This window comes from Leucoraja erinacea, chromosome 25 (assembly GCF_028641065.1).
Source record: "Leucoraja erinacea ecotype New England chromosome 25, Leri_hhj_1, whole genome shotgun sequence".
Taxonomy (NCBI): domain Eukaryota; kingdom Metazoa; phylum Chordata; class Chondrichthyes; order Rajiformes; family Rajidae; genus Leucoraja; species Leucoraja erinaceus.
This window is the reverse complement of record NC_073401.1, coordinates 18,307,587-18,325,683: the sequence shown is the minus strand read 5'-3', so window position 1 is coordinate 18,325,683 and position 18,097 is coordinate 18,307,587. Positions and strand designations below refer to the sequence as shown.

At 43.2% G+C, this 18,097-nt stretch overlaps 2 protein-coding genes across 3 annotated transcripts in view; one reads left to right on the top strand and one right to left on the bottom strand.

The window, feature by feature from the left end:
• The window catches only part of LOC129709466 (clustered mitochondria protein homolog), a 57,595-nt gene extending 44,309 nt beyond the window's left edge, over positions 1–13,286 (top strand). For both annotated transcript variants that reach the window (XM_055655880.1, XM_055655881.1), the window contains exons 20-26: positions 2,210–2,290; positions 3,339–3,464; positions 4,780–4,901; positions 7,407–7,500; positions 8,205–8,339; positions 8,889–8,962; positions 10,844–13,286. In XM_055655880.1, the coding sequence (XP_055511855.1) occupies positions 2,210–2,290; positions 3,339–3,464; positions 4,780–4,901; positions 7,407–7,500; positions 8,205–8,339; positions 8,889–8,962; positions 10,844–11,066 (855 nt within the window). In that variant the 3' untranslated portion in view covers positions 11,067–13,286. The remainder of the gene's footprint in view (positions 1–2,209; positions 2,291–3,338; positions 3,465–4,779; positions 4,902–7,406; positions 7,501–8,204; positions 8,340–8,888; positions 8,963–10,843) is intronic.
• Positions 12,660–18,081, bottom strand: srrd (SRR1 domain containing). Its single transcript, XM_055655884.1, has 7 exons — positions 17,863–18,081; positions 16,425–16,465; positions 16,122–16,348; positions 15,399–15,497; positions 15,083–15,234; positions 14,774–14,819; positions 12,660–13,951 (listed from the first exon to the last, which is right to left on the bottom strand). Exons 1-7 carry the CDS (start codon positions 18,000–18,002, stop codon positions 13,766–13,768), a joined length of 891 nt encoding a protein of 296 aa, XP_055511859.1. The 5' UTR covers positions 18,003–18,081; the 3' UTR covers positions 12,660–13,765.
• Positions 18,082–18,097: the final 16 nt, after the last annotated feature.

Below are 18,097 nucleotides of genomic sequence, written 5' to 3'. Positions count from 1 at the left end.
GGAGGTTTTTACTCCAGCGAAGAGTGGCTAGAAAATATTAAAAAGAGAATGTAGTTCACAGAATAATGAATGTGATATAAAATAATGATTGCACTTTTGCCAACACTGTCAGATTGTGATCGTACTGTGTGCATGTGGATTTTAATAGGAGAGTCTGATTGTGAACTGATCCTTCACTTTATATCTGTGAGATAGACAATGAAATTGATCTTTAGCTACTCCCTCATCTGTAAATAAGCAGCTTGCAATTCTATGCATGTGTACACTAGACGTACCCGTGACCACCGCAACTGCCGTCTGGGTGTTTAGACGTTGATCAAGTGAATAATTGCAGTTGAAGTACCTGCAGCTTTGATTTGTTTTCGCATTTTTTTTATTTTCTAGCCACTCTTTGTTGCTTTTCACAAGAACATTTATCCAGTGGGATTTTAATATTGAGGCAATAGCAAATAATAACATCTACTCTAGAATAGGGGCATCAACAACTTTTAGGGCGGCACGGTGGCCCAGCGGTAGAGTTGCTGCTGTACAGCATCAGAGACCCGGGTTCAATCCCGACTATGGGTGCTGTCTGTGCGGAGTTTGTATGTTCTTCCTGTGACCGCGTGGGTTGTCTTCAAGATCTTCAGGTTTCCTCCCACACTCCAAATATGTACAGGTATGTAGGTAAATTGGCTTGGTATCGGGGGGCGCTGGTTGGTGCGGACGCGGTGGACCGAAGGGCCTGTTTCCGCGCTGTATCTCTAAAATAAACTCAACTAAACAGGACGGCTTCTTGCAGGATTCATCGCCTTTAATACAAATATGATGCTGTGACTCGTGATTATACCAGCCACATCTTTTTTTTTTTCCTTGATTTGTAGAGCTTTTTCTATCTCTGCACTGTTTGGTCACGGTGATGTTAGTGTGTACAATGTGTGGACAATAAATTGTGGGCATCAACAACTTTCAACATGTTTAATGTCTTTTAATGTGGCAAAAAAGTCAAGGTGCAGTACATTGGTAATCGAAAAAACTGATGTCAAACTCCAGAAGGAGCTATCAGAACATAGGTATGGCAAAAGTGGTAGATTTTAGAACAAGGAAAGTAGTGGAGAATGTTTGGGATGAAATTCCAGAGCTGGTGCTAAGCACCAATGATGGAGCAATTAAAGTCAGAGATGTGGAGTGGTCCAGCATTAAAACGTAGATATCTGAGAGTTTAAAGGCCCGTGGAGATTGTGGATGAGATTGTGGAGAATTTAAAATAAGGAATTCAATTAGTTTTACAATCAAGGCACTGCTTAAACAAGGGCCAGTAAGATCAACGGGCATGGGGAATGAATGGGACATGGACAGCACAGAGTGAAGATGACACATTGGAATAGTCAGATCTGGACTTGAGGTAAAAGGTTCCATCACCCACAGAGCCTATGGTGAGGCTGGAGTTGAGTGATGTTGAAGTTATGGCCTCACTGTGAAGGATAGGAGGGTTAAAACTTGATGCAAAATCAAGATATACTAATGCTTGCAGTCTGATTCAGTTTTGCATAGATACCAAGAAGAGCAGAAATAAGGGTTTCGCCCCGAAATGTCATCCATTCCTTCTCTCCAGAGATGCTGCCTGTCCCGCTGATTTACTCCAGCTTTTTGTGTCTATCTTTGGTTTAAACCAACATCTTCAGTTCCTTCTTACACAGAGCAAAAATATTATTGGATAGAGGACAGAATATGTGATGAGCACTGAAGACAATGACGTCAGTCTTTCCAATGTTTAGTTGGAGGATGTGTTTGCTTATTTCTGTCCTGTCCACAATGTCACCAAGTAATCTGACAAGATGGAAGAGTTATGGTGAGATCAAGCTGTTGTGCTCCCAGTGTACATGTGGCTATTGATGCAGATGGATGAGAAGTGGAGAGATGGAGAGAGACATAAAGGAGCAGGTGCAGGAAGAAAAATCCCCTCCTGTAGATCACTTGGCAATGACTGAGTGAATGCAATTCACCCGGATGGATGATGGAAGAGAGTTGTCAGGGCAGGATGGTGTGGTTGGCTTTGGCAAAGACTGCAGACAGGTTGAGAATGATGAGGAGGGATAGTTTAAGTTTGTCACTGTTGCATTGTGAAGAATCCTGATAGATCAGAGCGATTTCTCCCAAATGCTATTGCAATTCTCTCTCTCTCTCTCTCTCTCTTTCTGAACACTGGTGCCCTTCCTCTTTCACACAGGCGATAAAGAACCAGCAAAAAGCGGTCATAATCAGTGAGCGAATCCTTGGCTTTGATCATCCCAACACAATTCGTGAATATGTGAGTTATCATTTCATTCGCTCTTCATTTGAAACATGTTGGATATGCTTACAGGCAGACTGTTCTTATTCAACTATCATTATTTACACAAACCCAGACGTTCTTCCTGATATTGTCAATGTGGAACCGCAGCGTAGTAAACATGCACACCTACATGCAGTGGAAAGTGAACGACAACCGTGGGCCCTTTTATGCCTGCAAACTGGGGAAGCTGAGGCCCATAGTAATGTCATGCTTGCACACGCTGCTGAAGCTGGTTAACACTACGCAACAAAGCTCCCATGTAGTAAAGACCAGGAATGGAATGTGAGAGCCTTGTCTTATAATGCGATTGGGTGTGCGATTATCTAAGATTATTGTCTCTGGTGAAATTGCTGGAAACGTGGTTGTGTTTCTCGATGCATTTAATTTTTGTCCATAAATCCCTTTAGGAATGCACACTAAAGAGCCAATCGGATAGGTAGCTGGTATCACTGTCGGTGGCTGTTATTTGCCAGCCTCTGCAGTAACTCTGACATAGAGGCAAGCAGCGTCTGTGGTTGATCATGTTTCATAATGTAAATAACTGGAAAGAAACATTTAATTATTACACACTGCTCCATTATTACCCAATGCTACTGCCGAGCCTCATCATCACTCAATCTGTAATTAAACTCTTGTCCAGTATCCTTCCTTTGACCAGTGCATCACTTTGTCTTTGGTGGGGCTTTGCAGACCAGTTTGTTGCTGTGGATTTGAAAAGAAAGGAAGCTGGTTCTCTGCTGAATGGAATTATTTCATTTCTCCTTCAGATGGAGAAGGAGACCATTTGGCCCTTTGAGTCTTTGTTGGCTCTCAGACCTATCCTGTCGATCCTATTCTCCCAGTTACTTCCCTGTATTCTCTCTCTCCCCCCCCCCCTCTCCCCCTCCCCCCCTCTCGAGTCCATCAGCTTTCTACTGATTCTCTCACCACCCACCTGTGTGGTGGCAATGCCTGGGTACCGATGTAGCAACGCCCTGGGACGCGGCTGTTCCGAGCACTGCATTATCCTGTTCTACATCCACAGGTCAGGCTGGGTCTCTACTGCTTTGCCAACAATCAGAATGCGACAGCACTGAGGCTGCTGTACCGTGCCCGGCAACTGATGCTGACTGTCTGTGGAGAGGACCACCCTGAAGTAGCTGTTCTTGATGTAAGTGTCAAACGGCAGAATCACTTTTGGGCAGAAGAGGGTTTAATGCCATCATTAACTGTGTGGACGGAAGGAAGTAGGGGGATCCGTGTTAAAAACTCTTTGCAGGTGATATTCATTTGGGGTTGGATAAGAGTTGCCCACCTTATGGGCTTCATGATTGGAAGGTAGTGTAAATTACACTTAATTAGCACCTCGACTGCAGAAAAACAGTTCTGTGGTGCTCCATGGTGGTGGGAGAAGTTGTTGTTAATGTTTTATTAGATTAGTGCTAATTGGGAATTGGGAACGAGCATAATCTAAAGAGTTACCTTTAGGGGCCATCTCAAAAGAGGAGAATGAGGCAGAAAGATTCATGAATGAATTACAGAATTGATAGCCCGCATACTAATGATGACTAGGTGGTTGTTGGAAGGTGCGGTGCATTGAAGAGCAGAATAAGGTGGAATTCACCAAGCTAGGCAAAAGTGGGGTCATGAGAGAGTGTACCAAGTTATTAAACTGGGATGATCCATGGTGGTGGAAATAGAGTTGGAAGCTCGAGATGGGATGAATAAGAGTTTTGCCAGAACATGTTCTGAGACAGTGGCACAAATAGCCATTGTTACAAAAGTCAAGGTAAATGCTGTTTATAATGGAGAGGCAATGACTTTGAAATTCAGTCTGGAATCGGATCGGATAGGATAGCAAATCTCAACCCAGAAAGTGGCCAAGGACTGAATAGAGCTGGAAACCTAAATTGCAATACGTGATTGGCCAAAGATTATCTCATGTGTAACTGGAGAGAATTGTGGCTCCCTCAAATTGGCTTCATATATTTAAGTTGAAGGCTGTGACTGTACTTTTCTAACCTGATGCAGATGTTACAGAGGGATTATTCTGCTTGTGGTATTATTGCTCAATTTAATAATCTCCTGAACAACATATGTTACTCCACTGACTTTCATCAACAACCATTGCAGATTGTTTTGCAAGCAGGGACACATAATTCTAATGGTACATTCACCCCTTCCCTTTCCCCGTGCAAGGGTGGATGATGAGCCTGCATTCACCATTTGGGTAACCAGGGATGAGAGTGGAAGTTATCTGTGTTAGACTGCTTCTATCATGCATGTTTCCAGTTATTCAACCTGCAGATCACACTGGAGCTTCCCTGCCTCCTCCCCACAACACACACTCCTACACAACATCACCTTTAATGGCGCTGAATGAGAGTGCGTCAACACAGAGGCTCAATTATTAAAAAGTGGAGAGTCTAGCAGGCGGGACTTAATCTGATCATTGTAAAATTCACTTTGTTTCCATGTTCCTACAGATTAACATCGGTCTTGTGCTCCAAACTGCACTGGATTATGACCTTGCAATTCGATTTTTGCAGAAAGGTCTGGAATTAAACATCAAATATTCTGGACCCCAGGCGCTACAGACTGCCCTTAGGTAGGGTTGGAGATAAATTTAGCACAAAAATTCTATGGAATTAATTTACCTGCAAACCCGTATTTCCTTATCAACGTTCTGGGGTACCGTGCACAGTTTTGGTGGTCTTTTTGTAAGAAAGGATATAGCAGCATTGGAGGCTGTCCAGAAGAGATACCACAGGCGAATCTCGGGGATGAGGAAGTTTTCTTATCATGAGAGGTTCAAGAATTTGAATCTGTTTTATTTGGAGCTTGGAATAACGAGTGGTGATCCCCGTGAAACAGACAAGATCCGTAGAGGGCAAGATAGGTCGACACTGAGATATTTTTACGTGAGAGAATCGTGAAAGAGGGAACGTCGTTGCAAAATAAGGCAACAGTCATTAAAAACCAAGGTGGAATTTTCTTCTGGTGATGGTGGTGGAAGGAGGTGAACCTATGAAATTCACTAGTGGTGGGGGCCAGATATCAGAGGTATTTAAAGTGGAAGTGGGTGGACACAAGAGACTGCAGATGGTGGGATGTGGAACAAAGAACAATCTGTTGTAGGACAAAATGTTTACGAAAGAACAACAGATGCTGGAAAAATCAAAGGTAGACAAAAATGATGGAGAAACTCGGCGGATAAGGCAGCATCTATGGAGCGAAGGAATAGGTAACGTTTCGGGTCAAGATCCTTCTTTAGACTGATGTGAGGGTGGGGGGGGGAGAAGAAAAGAAAGGGGCGGAGGCTGTGGGAGAGCTGGGAAGGGGAGGGGAAGGAGGGAGAAAGCAGGGACTACCTGAAATTGGAGGTCAATGTTCATACCACTGGGGTGTAAACTACCCAAGCAAAATATGAGGTGCTGCTCCTTCAATTTGCAGTGGGACTCAATCTAGCCATGGAGGAGGCCCAGGACAGAAAGGTCAGATATGGAATGGGAGGGGGAGTTGAAGTGCTGAGCCACCGGGAGATCGGGTTAGTTAATGCGAACTGTGCGGAGATGTTGGGCGAAGCAATCGCCAGGTCTGCGCTTAGTCTCATCGATGTCGAGCAGTTGACACCTAGAGCAGCGGATGCAATAGATGAGGTTGGAGGAGGTGCAGATGAATCTCTGCCTCACTAGGTAAGACTGCTTGGGTCCTTGGATGGAGTCGAGGGGGGAGGTAAAGCGACAAGTGTAGCATTTCCTGCGGTTGCAAGGGAAAGTACAAGGGGAGGGGGTGATTTGGGTGGGAAAGGACAAATTGACCAGGGAGTTACGGAGGGAGCGGTCTCTGCGGAAAGCAGACGGGAGGAGATGGGAAGATGTGGCCAGTGGTGGGTTCCTGTTGAAGGTGGCGAAAATGTTGGGGGATTATCTGTTGTATGTGGCGGCAGGTGGGGTGGAACGTGAGGACAAGGGGGACTGTCCTTGTTACGAGTGGGTGGATGGGGAGTGAGAGCAGAGCTACGGGATACAGAAGAGACCCTGGTGAGAGCCTCATCTATAATCGAAGAGGGGAACCCCCGTTCCCTAAAGAATGAGGACATCTCCGATGCCCTGGTTTGGAACACCTCATCCTGGGTGCAGATGCGGGGCAGACGGAGGAATTGGGAGTAGGGGATGGAGTCCTTACAGGAAGCAGGGTGGGAAGAAGTGTAGTCCAGATAGCCATGGGAGTCAGTGGGTTGGTAGAACTCAGTAGGTCAATCGGTATCTTTTGTGGGGGGGAATTGTCAATATTCTGGAAAATGCAGGGTTTCGACCCAAGATATCATCAATTCCTTTTACCCACGGAGTTCCTTCCGTATATTTTGTTTGGTGAATACTGATGTAGGCCATGTTAATATACGTGCAAGGACTTGATGGCTTGTACTTTGAAGTCAGAATTTATACTTGAAAATACCCGGAGACAATGCCCCAGCGGATCTTAGTGGAAAAATCCATCTTTGGGAATTATGGCCAAGAACAATACTTTGGTTATTGTCAGCCTTAAAAACACCCAGGAAAACCAGAATAAAAGGCAGCAATTTGATAGCTGAGAGCGTGAGGTTTGTCACAATTGCCCTAAATAACTCTATCCCATTAACATTCTTTTGTTCGAAAACCACAAAACACAGACAATGTTTAGTTGTAGGTAATTGCCCTGCTTGTGTGGGCCAGACTTGGAAAGTGATTTTATGTAGCTTTGTCCTGTCTCTTGCTGAAGATGGTGGCTCAACTTCTACGGTCTCATTGTGATGAGTTTGATTGTGTGCCTCCCATCTCTCTTGCATGAAATTCATTTTAAGCATTTTTTTAATACAAAACAGAAGTCAGCTTCTCAACTTTAGTGGTGATTCTGAAAGTTCAACCACATATAAAATAACTAAGTACTGTACCTATTTTGAAATTTCCTAGTCATTAAATGACCACAAAAACCTCTAGTTGGAGGGCTGATCGTGTGGTGCAAATGCATTGATTACTTGTGGGAATTTGGATCTAAACCTTTGCGTCTACAAATAGAAGCTATGATTTGAATGTGCTTGTGTCTAATTACTTTTTGTTTGAAAACCACACAGTTATCATCTCCTGGCCCAAGTCAATGCCAGCAAGGCTGACTTCCGAGCAGCTATGCAGCATGAGAAGCAGGCCTACATCATCTACAGGGATCGGGTTAGTTATTCCAAAATGTTATTTTCTGTGTTGTAGTCCGATGGCATTTAAGTCAACCTCTGAAAGTTACCTTGGCAGATTGCACTCAGTGGAATAAAAAGTGAGGGTGAACACTACATGTTGCTGAATCAACTCCAATTTTCTGTCACAGCAAGTAATGCATTCTGCAATGTGAAGATTTCCCATGTTACAAAGCAACTAATGTTGTCAAATAAGATGTTAAATAGGTGCCATCATCTATTCTTATTACTTGTATATACTAGACATAGAAATAGAAAATAGGTGCAGGAGTTGGCCATTCGGCCCTTCGAGCCTGCACCGCCATTCAATATGATCATGGCTGATCATCCAACTCAGTATCCTGTACCTGCTTTCGCTCCATACCCCCTGATCCCTTAACCACAAGGGCCACATCTAACTCCCTCTTGAATATATCTACAGGATATGACTCAATAGTTTTTCTTCTGTTCACACTACCTTAACCCATCCTTTCACAGAGGGGCAGTTTGTGATGCAGACAGGAACACATATTTTGACGTATACTGCATCTAATAGAAATAGACTTTTGGTCCAAAATAAGTCTTCTCCTTTACATATCACAAGCATTCTGTACTGCCCATTGACAATCTTGGAAAACCCCAAAACACTGAATATTTAGAAATATGGCAGAATTAATTCATTTGGATTTTTATTTTCAAAAATAGCTTGGGGAGACGCACCTTAAAACGAAAGGAAGTTCTGAGTTCCTGAAGCATTTTACTCAACAGGCTGTTAACCTCCAGAGAACCATGAATGAAATTTACAAGAATGGATCAAATGCTAATCTTTCTCCAGTACAGGGTTGGTACCCCTTATTAACCTACCTTGCCTTTTGTTCCAGTTTAAAATTTCCCTGCCTGGATTAGAGGGTTTCAACGACAGGGAGAGGTTGAATAGACTTGGATTGTTTTCTCTGGAACATCAGAGGTTGAGGGGAGACTTGATAGAGGTATATACAATTATGAAAAGCATATATATGATAGAAGTCAGAACCTTTTTTCCCCCAGCATGAAAATGTTCAGTACTAGATGGTATAGCTGTAAGGTGAGAGAGGGATGGTTTAATGGAGCTGTGCGGGGCAAGTTATTTTACAGGTGGTGGTGGGGTCTGGAACACCTTGCCAGGGATGGTGGTGGAGGCAGAAATTATAGCTGTGTTTAAGAGACTTTTGGATAAGTACATGTGCAGGAACAGAAGGATATTGATCATGTGCAGGCAGAAGAGTGTTTAGCTAGGCATAATGTTCAGTACAAACATTGAGGGCCGAAGGGCCAGTCCTTTGCTGTATTGTTCCATGTTTCATAGACAAAGAATCTGATAGACTATGTTTGATATTGATTTTTTTCCAGACCACATCCCAGAGTAAAAAAATGACGCTGGATCAGCTTAATATAATCAATGGAATTGTTCTCATGGAAACGAGGTAGGCCTGTCTTTCATTTCCTATCTTCCCCTTGAGACTATGTGCAATCTAAATTAATATTGTTTAGGGTTGAGAATTAATATCAGCGCAGGAATATTCAAACATCATCAATCAACACCTCTGCCAGAGCAATGAATAATTGTATCAAGGAATGGAAACACTTGACCTTTCTAAGAAATGTATAATTTATGTCTAAATTGTGAGTGGTATTATGTCGTAAAGGCACTCGACTCCCTGATAACCCATCTGTCAAGAATTCTGCCAAACTGGATCCTACATTATTTTAAAAAGTCGATCGCAGTAAGGACAGGTTATAGTGTGGCGGAAGGAACTGCAGATGCTGATTTACACCGAAGACAGACACAAAATGCTGGAGTAACTCAGAAGGACAGGCAGCATCTCTAGATAGAAGGAATGGGTGATGTTTTGGGTTGAGACACTTCAGTCTGAGAGTCAGGAAGAAGGCATCACAGAGATAAGGAATTGTAAGAGATCAAATGAGATGAAGAATAGATCATTGGTTAGCTAGAAGATGACAACAAAGCAGAGATAAAATGTAATCAAGGGGACAGTCAGACTTGTCGGAGAACAGGGAAGGGGGAGGGATGGAGAGAGAGGTAAAGCAAGGGTTACTTGAAGTTAGACCAGTCAATATTCATACCACTGTAGTGTAAGCTGCCCAAGCGAAATGTGAGGTGCTGTTCCTCCAGTTTGCGCTGGGCCTCACTCTGACAATGGAGGCCCAGGACAGAAAGGTCAGTGTGGAAATGGGCGAGGGGGTTTAGTGTTGAGCAACTGGGAGATCAGGTAGGTTTAGGTGAACTGAGCGGAGGTGTTCAGCGAAACGATCACCGAGCCTGCGCTTGGTCTCGCTGATATACAGGAGTCCACACCTGGGACAGCGGATACAGTAGATGAGGTTGGAGGTTCGAAAGGTCAGTGTGCTGCATTTATGTCCCTGCTACGCAGCAATGAAGATACTACTGATTGGTCTTTCATTTCTAAGCAAATGGGGGAGGGGATGTCACCATGCCTTGCTCACAGTCACAGTTCTTTGAATCTTTTGGATGTCTGGATTTATGACGTTGTGAGTGATTTTATCTTCTGTTCTTTAATTGTCGGATATCCTGCCAACATGCTTGAATAATGTTTTGTCTTTTAGTGAGTCAACTCAAGCTTAGTTGAAAAATAGCCATGGATGAGTAAAATATAGACTGGGAAAGCAATGGCAAAGGGGGCGAAGAGGGCGAGCAGTTTTAAGTGTGCTCAGGAGATGGCTCTTGATGGTGGGCGGTGGGGGGAAGAATGTCTAGCAAACTGTGATCATTTCATAGGGCGTAAAGTAGAAAAAGAGTACGGACCACACCAAGGGATGACGTTTGATAACTAAACTAATTTAAAAAATGGGAGGAACTTATAGTGAAGATGTTTTGGCCATTCTGTTAACGTTGACCATCCAGGAGGCAAATTAAACCATGGTGTTGGAAGAGGGTTGGATAAGATTCTGAAAGGAAATAATTTGTCGGGCTGCAGGGTAGGAAGGCTATTACATTGAGCTGCATTGTTCCTATGTGAAAGACAAATGATTACCTTACAAATCTGATGATATTAACATTGAGATCTCCAATGTTAGATAACTAAGCTACAGGGTCTGAAGAAGGGTTTCGGCCCGAAACGTTGCCTATTTCCTCCGCTCCATAGCTGCTGCTACACCCGCTGAGTTTCTCCAGCATTTTTGTATACCTAAGCTACAAACAACCCCCTTTTCCTCCTCCCACCATTTCCCGCTTTCTTCAACTGCAATGAAGTGATTTTTTTTTTGGATTAAAAGACATGTTTCCCCTACTTTCTTCAACTGATCAACTTTAATGATTATTTTAGAAAATCTGCTTTGGAAAAAGCAACTGAGCAAATGCGGAACCTAATTCTGGAAGAAATCCATGCATCACAGAGGTTGACCAAGTCCCTTGTTGGCAATGGCGTGGATGACCAGATACTGGTCAATGGAAGTGAAGCCTCAAGAGAAATTGTACATAATGCAGAGAAAACCCTGATCAACGACGAAGCAGAGACTGGTTGTGTGGCATCAAAGGTTTCTGTGTAACAGTTTCTCAGCTGTCAACAAAATGAGCGATCAAACTTTCCAGTTATTGCCACAAATTCAAATACTCTTTTGTATCACAGCTAGAAGGAGTGATCACATAACTGGGTCCCTGTAAATACTGGCAGCTGGGGTTTGAAGGCTAATCACAGACTGGAAATTGGATCATGTGACTGTTACAATTGGAAAACTTTTTCTCTTTAAATGACTAGATTTTTAATAATTGTTTTAATAATCAGATAGTGGGTTTACTATTTCTGAACACTGAATGTAGTTACGAATTCCAGACTTTTGGACCCAACCTTGCAGTTGGGCAGGACTTTGCCAAATAATTGGTAAAAGTATAAAATTGTGCTTCATAGCTGTGAAACATCAGGACATTGGGAAAACAGCAGTGCAGAATATCCACACTTTTATATTCTTCATCATATTATACAAATAATACGTAAGAGAGGGGAGCTGGTATGTTTAATAAGTTTGCAGATGACAATAAAATTTGATGGTATACTAGATTGTGAATGTAGATCAACTTTGAAAGTGGGCAAAGGGAATTAAATTGAAACGTGTGTGAAGTGATGACATTTGGGATGCTAAACGCCCAAAATGTCCTTTTGTGTATTAACCAGCCAGCATCTACAGTTTTTTGTTTCTACGCCCAGTGAATGGCAAGATCCTTTGTAGTATAACTGAACAGTGAGATCTTGGGATACTAGTTCCAGCAAAGCAGTGACACAGGTAGACAGTGAAAAGGCATATGTCATGCCTGCACTCATCGACTGAGGCACTGAGTATAGGAATTGGGATGTTACACAAAAAAGCTGGAGAAACTCAGCGGGTGCAGCAGCATCTATGGAGCGAAGGAAATAGGCAACGTTTCGGCCCGAAACGTTGCCTATTTCCTTCGCTCGATAGATGCTGCTGCACCCGCTGAGTTTCTCCAGCTTTTTTGTGTAACCTTCGATTCTCCAGCATCTGCAGTTCCCTCTTAAACATAGGAATTGGGATGTTGTGTTGCAGTTGCAGAAGTCTTGGGTCAGTATTGACATATTTAATTATTGTGTGCTGTTCTGGTGGCCACATTATAGGAAAGATGTGAATAGAGGGGGTGCAGAAAATATGGACAGGAATATTGCTGGACTGGAGCGTTTGAGTTGTAAGGCGAGGTTGGATGCTGGGATTGTTTCCCCTGGAACAAAAAAAAAAAGGCTGAGGTGTGACCTGAGGGGTTTATAAAATCAGGGACCCAGATAAGATGGGATGTTCAGTATTTTTCCATTGGTAGGAGAATCTTAAATCCACAGCACATGGGATTAAGGTGAGAGGGGAGATTTAAAGGAGAATTTGTCCACACAGAAGTTGGTGGCTACATGGAATGAGCTACAGGAGGAAGTAGTCGAGGCAGGTACCACAACATTTAAACGACATTGGGACAGGTACATGGAGAGGAATGGTTTAGAGGGATACGAGCCAAACACTGGCAAATGGAATTAGCATAGTTTGGCATCTTGATCGGCATGGATGAGTTGGTTTGAAGAGCCTTTCTGTGTTGTCAAACCTCACTTTGATATCAAAGCAACCAAGTCTTTAACTCCCATAAACAGTGTGTGGTATATTTATTGATTCATTCACATCATGTTAATACAGGGTGCTAAACCAAACTCATCGAGCAGCTAACAGATGTGGAGAATGGCCACATTCTCCTCGAGGTTAAACACGGAATTTCCCCCGTTTTTAATAAAATATTTTGAAGTGCGATTATGAAAGTTTTCAATTTTCACATTATCGCTGATAGTTTTTGTAACTCCAGGTGGGAAACGTGCTTCTCCGCTGATGGACTCTGCAGCATGATCACAATTACCTGTTGCAGATACATCCATCCAACTGTCTAAATCTTTTGTCTATTCAAGTTTAGCTTGCCATTTGCGTTCATGCGTCCATAAGTTCAGAATGAACATAGACTACTGGCGTCTGGGGAAAATACATTAGGTCCAAGGCAGATGTTTACCATTTTTAATTCACCTTTCGTGCTGCTTTATTCTAGTATTCAAATGTGTGCATCAAATCAGAATTGCCATTTGCAGTTTTATTCTTGCTTTTATTCATGAATCATCTGTAAGCATCGTTAAATTGTGAGGAATATCTTTTTGTTATGGAATAATTTAGTTTTTACAAATGTTGTAATACTGTGATCTGTTATTTCAGTAATAAAAATACAGACATTAACATTGTCTTTCTACTCACTATCAACAGACACGAAGCATCAAAAGATGCACCAACCACTGGCAATTGGGTAAAAACAGTGTTGGGGGATTATTCAGTGCACGCAGTTGAATGAAAAGGGAAAAGGTTGGGCAGAAGAGAGTGACTTTGGTTGATGGCATCCAAGGGTTTCTCACCACACAGGCACTTGCATTCCAAAGCTTGTGAAATCGTTGCAAACTGATTTGGTCCCGGCCACAACAGCAGAGGTTTACCAGTTAAATTTAGAGCAGCGAATTTTGCCAGTCATTTTTTTGTTAAAACCTCTCCTTCCCACAGAGAGGGAATCCACTCTCACTTGCTGATCAGAGGTCAGGTTGTGCAATATTTACATTCTGAAATTCTTTGATAGCACTTGATAGCCTTTTTTAATCCCATTTCTTTGGATAATGCAGTGCATTTCACCTGGATTTTTCTCCCAACTCTGACAATGAAAAACATTCTCAGCCGTTCTGGATTATTTCCAAGTCCTCACACTGCTGGTACATTGGTTCGGCTGCACCCTCCCAGAACTCTTTGGGCTTTGCATCCAGTTTTTCTCTAGGAAACTGATGAATGGAGGTATCATTAAATACATCCAGATATCTATTGCTGTCAGGGAATGCTGCCTCTTCGGTCACTGCCAATATCTGTGCTGTATGGTTAAGGTTTAAAACATCCAGGGCAAGTTTCTTGGTTATGCTTTGACAACAATGATGCATTCTTAACAGAAAATACAAACCATGTGCAAGATGTTTCACTGCAAACCCAGAACTGTGGAGGCAACCCACAATGAAGGAGGCCATTAGCCCAGAGTGCTGCCTTGTCTAACCCAAACACTCTGCAACTAGGTGCTTCAAATATTTATCTAATTTATTACACCACAAACAGACTCAGTACTAAATCAGACACCATGATCCTCTCTTAACTCTATGGCTATTTCTCAGTAATAGTAAATGAGATTAGCTATTTCTCCTCCAATGGTAAATGCTTCTCATTGCTGTTTGAATGAATAATCCAAAGTGCTGGAGGTACTCAGTGGGTCAGGCAGCATCAGTGTCAGGAAATGGATGGATGACATTTCGAGTTGAGACCTTCAGACAAAAGATTGAAAATTCTATTATCTGCTGTCTCTTGTGTCTCTAACAATTGCTTTGTATCTGGGTAATAATCAAGCTGAAATATTTCCCACATCATTCGGCCCAACTGGATGTGAATAATTCCGTGGGAGGATTATTCTTGTGTTGATGTTACTTATTACCAGTGTATTATACTTTAGTAGATACTAAATGATTTACTTCAAGATGGACCTACATGTCCACCTCCTGGCCATTTATGACTGTACAGACCATTTCTTTCTTCACCAAAATACAATTTTACAATTGTCATCAGTTACAGTGAAATAAGATCAATGTTAACAATTTTCTGCTTCAATAATCTTCTGTGTTCACTATGAATTCAGTGAAGGATACAGAACTGATGTACGTGTAGTCTCTCTGTAGTATCCTTGCTGGCGACCTGCAGTCCATTGAACAAAGATTAATCCCAGCATTATTTTGATAATCTTCATTACCTTTCGCTCCAACAATAAATGTAGCCCATAATGGTCGCCAGGGGTCACTTATCCACTGTAGCTACATTCCAGTTGAAGATTTATCAATCACTTCTCTTCTTAATCCAAATTCTTCACACGTTTCAAGTGGATCTACGTGTTTCTATCGATCCCCACTTTTCAAATCCCACCTTCAACTTAACGTGAAGGATGAACAGTGCTTCCTTACCTCTCCTCTATCCCTTTAAAACTGTTTCCAATAAGAATGGTTTGGGCAAGTTGCTGTGGTGACCAGTTTCTCCACAGAAGGTTGTTATAGAGAGCCTTTCCACAATGAACCATATAGAAGAGGGTCGGTCGGTTGATGGGCCGCTTTCCTTCCTAATACATTTACAAAGGAAAAATCCATTAATGTTGCAGGATCAAGATTATAATAATTTGCTATTTAGATTATTGTACTATTATTACATGCATTCAAAGGCTACTTAAACTAAATTTTCATTTTTGTCTGGCTTGAGCGAAATTGAAATCTTAGTGCCACTCGCCTCATTTTCTGTGATCACCACCATCCCACAGTCCTTCAGGAAACTCTTCTCCCATTCTGTAAACAACGGATCAAAGAGAAGGCAGCTCACTTGAGGGATCTGGTGGACACATGGAGGAAATATTGAGAACGTTATAGAAAGATTAACAACGATGTACCGCGGCAAGTTTAGTGCAGCACCCTGTTCTTGGTGATATCTATTGTCTGCACAGTGGTGCTGGGCTGCTGCACTGTGATATTTACAGGGGTACGCATTCTGTTCCCCCAGTTCTCCGAGAACCTCTAGCTCAAGCCCTCTTCTGTGCAACGGAGGAGATCGGAGGGAGAGGCACACACCTACACAACTGCTGCCAACTGTAAATGCTTTCATCATAAACCCACATATAAAACAAAAGATGAGCTGATATTCCCATCTAGTGTTTCAGGATCAGAAGCTGGATTCCAAACAAAACGACCACTGAACTCTCCCGAAGAGAAGATCTTGGTTTGATGTCTTTCCCCTGTATCTTGAAACATAGCTCTGATTTGGGCACAAGAGTTAACATGTACCTCACCCCAATGACTTTAACATTTTTAAAAAACACATTGGAAGTTCTATTCATAACTTTATCCATAGACATATATTGTTCTAAATGTGGCCATCCGTCAGTGACTAGTTTCCACACAAATACCGGGAAACATGTTTACTTGTCTTGCTCCACCTTTGGCATCTTGCTATCCTTACCTGTAGAGTCTCGAGCAGCAGAAAGAGCAGGGCCAACTGATAGCGAGATGCAACCGAATCGGAAAAGTTTCCAATCCCATAACATACTAAATCGAGAGTGGTTTGACAAAGATCTATATCATCCTTCTGATCCTCCAGGACTTTGGCAGCTCCAACATCCGGTGAGCAACTTGACGCTGGTGCCTTTGGAGTGGTGCGGTATTTGTTTACCGCTCTCTGGACTGATTCTGAAATCAAGTGCGACAGTCACCATGATGGAAGCATGATTAAATTATCAAAAACATCGAAAGTCTTACAACTCACCACGGCAAATGGCCCAGAATTCTGAACTCCGCAACTCCTCTCTGAAACAAAGTTCAATAGTTTGAATGCATTGGAAGCTTTGATTATTTTAGTGATTGGCATCTTCAAAGGCAAGGCCAATGATGAGAAGTCCCACTCTCCATACCTCTGATCTCCGTGAGTGTTAAATATAAACGTTTGGAAAAGATTGATTATTGATTGATTGAAAGATACAGCATGGAGACAGGCCATTTGGCCCACCGACTGCACACCGTCGATCACCCGTTTACAATAGTTCTACTTCATATTACTTTCTCGTACATTCCTATACACTGGAGGCAATTTACAATGGCCAATTAACCTACAAACCCGCACATCTGTGGAATGTAGGAGGAAGCCCACGTGGTCACAGTGAGAACATGCAAACTCCACTTGCACAGCACTCGAGGTCAGGATTGAACCCGTGTGTCTGGCACTGTGGTTCTACCGGTAATTCCACTATGCTGCCCAAAGTTCAGCATCACCTCCCTGCTATTGTATTTATTGCCCTGCCCTGGCAGAATCCTACAGCCTTCATAACCACTTCCAACCCCACCTTTCTGAGGATTATTGGACCCCTAATTTCCTACCACTTGTGGAGTATGTCATAGTCCCAAAATAAATCACCTCACATCCACCAGGATTAAATTCCATCTGACATTGCCAAAGCCATTTCACCAACACATGGCATTCCCTCCATAACCTTTGCTTTTTGTTTTAAATGCCACAACTTGCTTTGCTTCCAGAGCCCTGTGGAGGAGAGTGTTGAAGCACGATGGGCTTTACAGAGAAACATAGAAAATAGGTGCAGGAGTCGGCAATTCGGTCCTTCGAGCCTACACCGCCATTCAATATGATCATGGCTGATCATCCAACTCAGTATCCTGTACCTGCCATCTCTCCATACCCCCTGATCCCTTTAGCCACAAGGGCCGCAGATGCTTAAATATAGCCAATGAACTGGCCTCAACTACCTTCTGTGGCAGAGAATTCCAGAGATTCATCACTCTCTGTGTGAAAAATGTTTTTCTCATCTCGGTCCTAAAAGATTTCCCCCTTATCCTTAAACTGTGACCCCTTGTTCTGGACTTCCCCAACATCGGGAACAATCTTCCTGTATCTAGCCTGTCCAACCCCTTAAGAATTTTGTAAGTTTTTATAAGATCCCCCCTCAATCTTCTAAATTTTAGCGAGTATAAACCGAGTCTATCCAGTCTTTCTTCATATGAAAGTCCTGAAATCCCAGGAATCAGTCTGGTGAACCTTCTCTGTACTGTACAAGAATGTCTTTCCTCAAGTCTGCAGGTTGCCCTTTGCTGCTGCTGTGTGGGTCTGGATGTCCCGCACCGAGTGATGTGTCTGCAAGGGGCTCCCGGCTCCAGCCCCGGTCATTCCCCTCTCCCCGGCCTGGCTGACTTACACCGTCTCCTGCAGCCTGTGCCGGACCTTGTCCCCCTCACACACGCTCGGCCGCTCTGCCGTCCGCCCACCGGCCTCTCTCCGCTTCGCTCTCCGCTTGCCGACCGTTTCCCAGCCTCCGTTTGCCGGGCCGGCCGCCATCCCGGGCCGAGTGTCCCCGGGTAACGCTCCCCTCGCACTCCTACCCCCACCTCGCGGGCGGAACCTTCGGCCGCGTTCCTTGTTTCCGCCGGTGG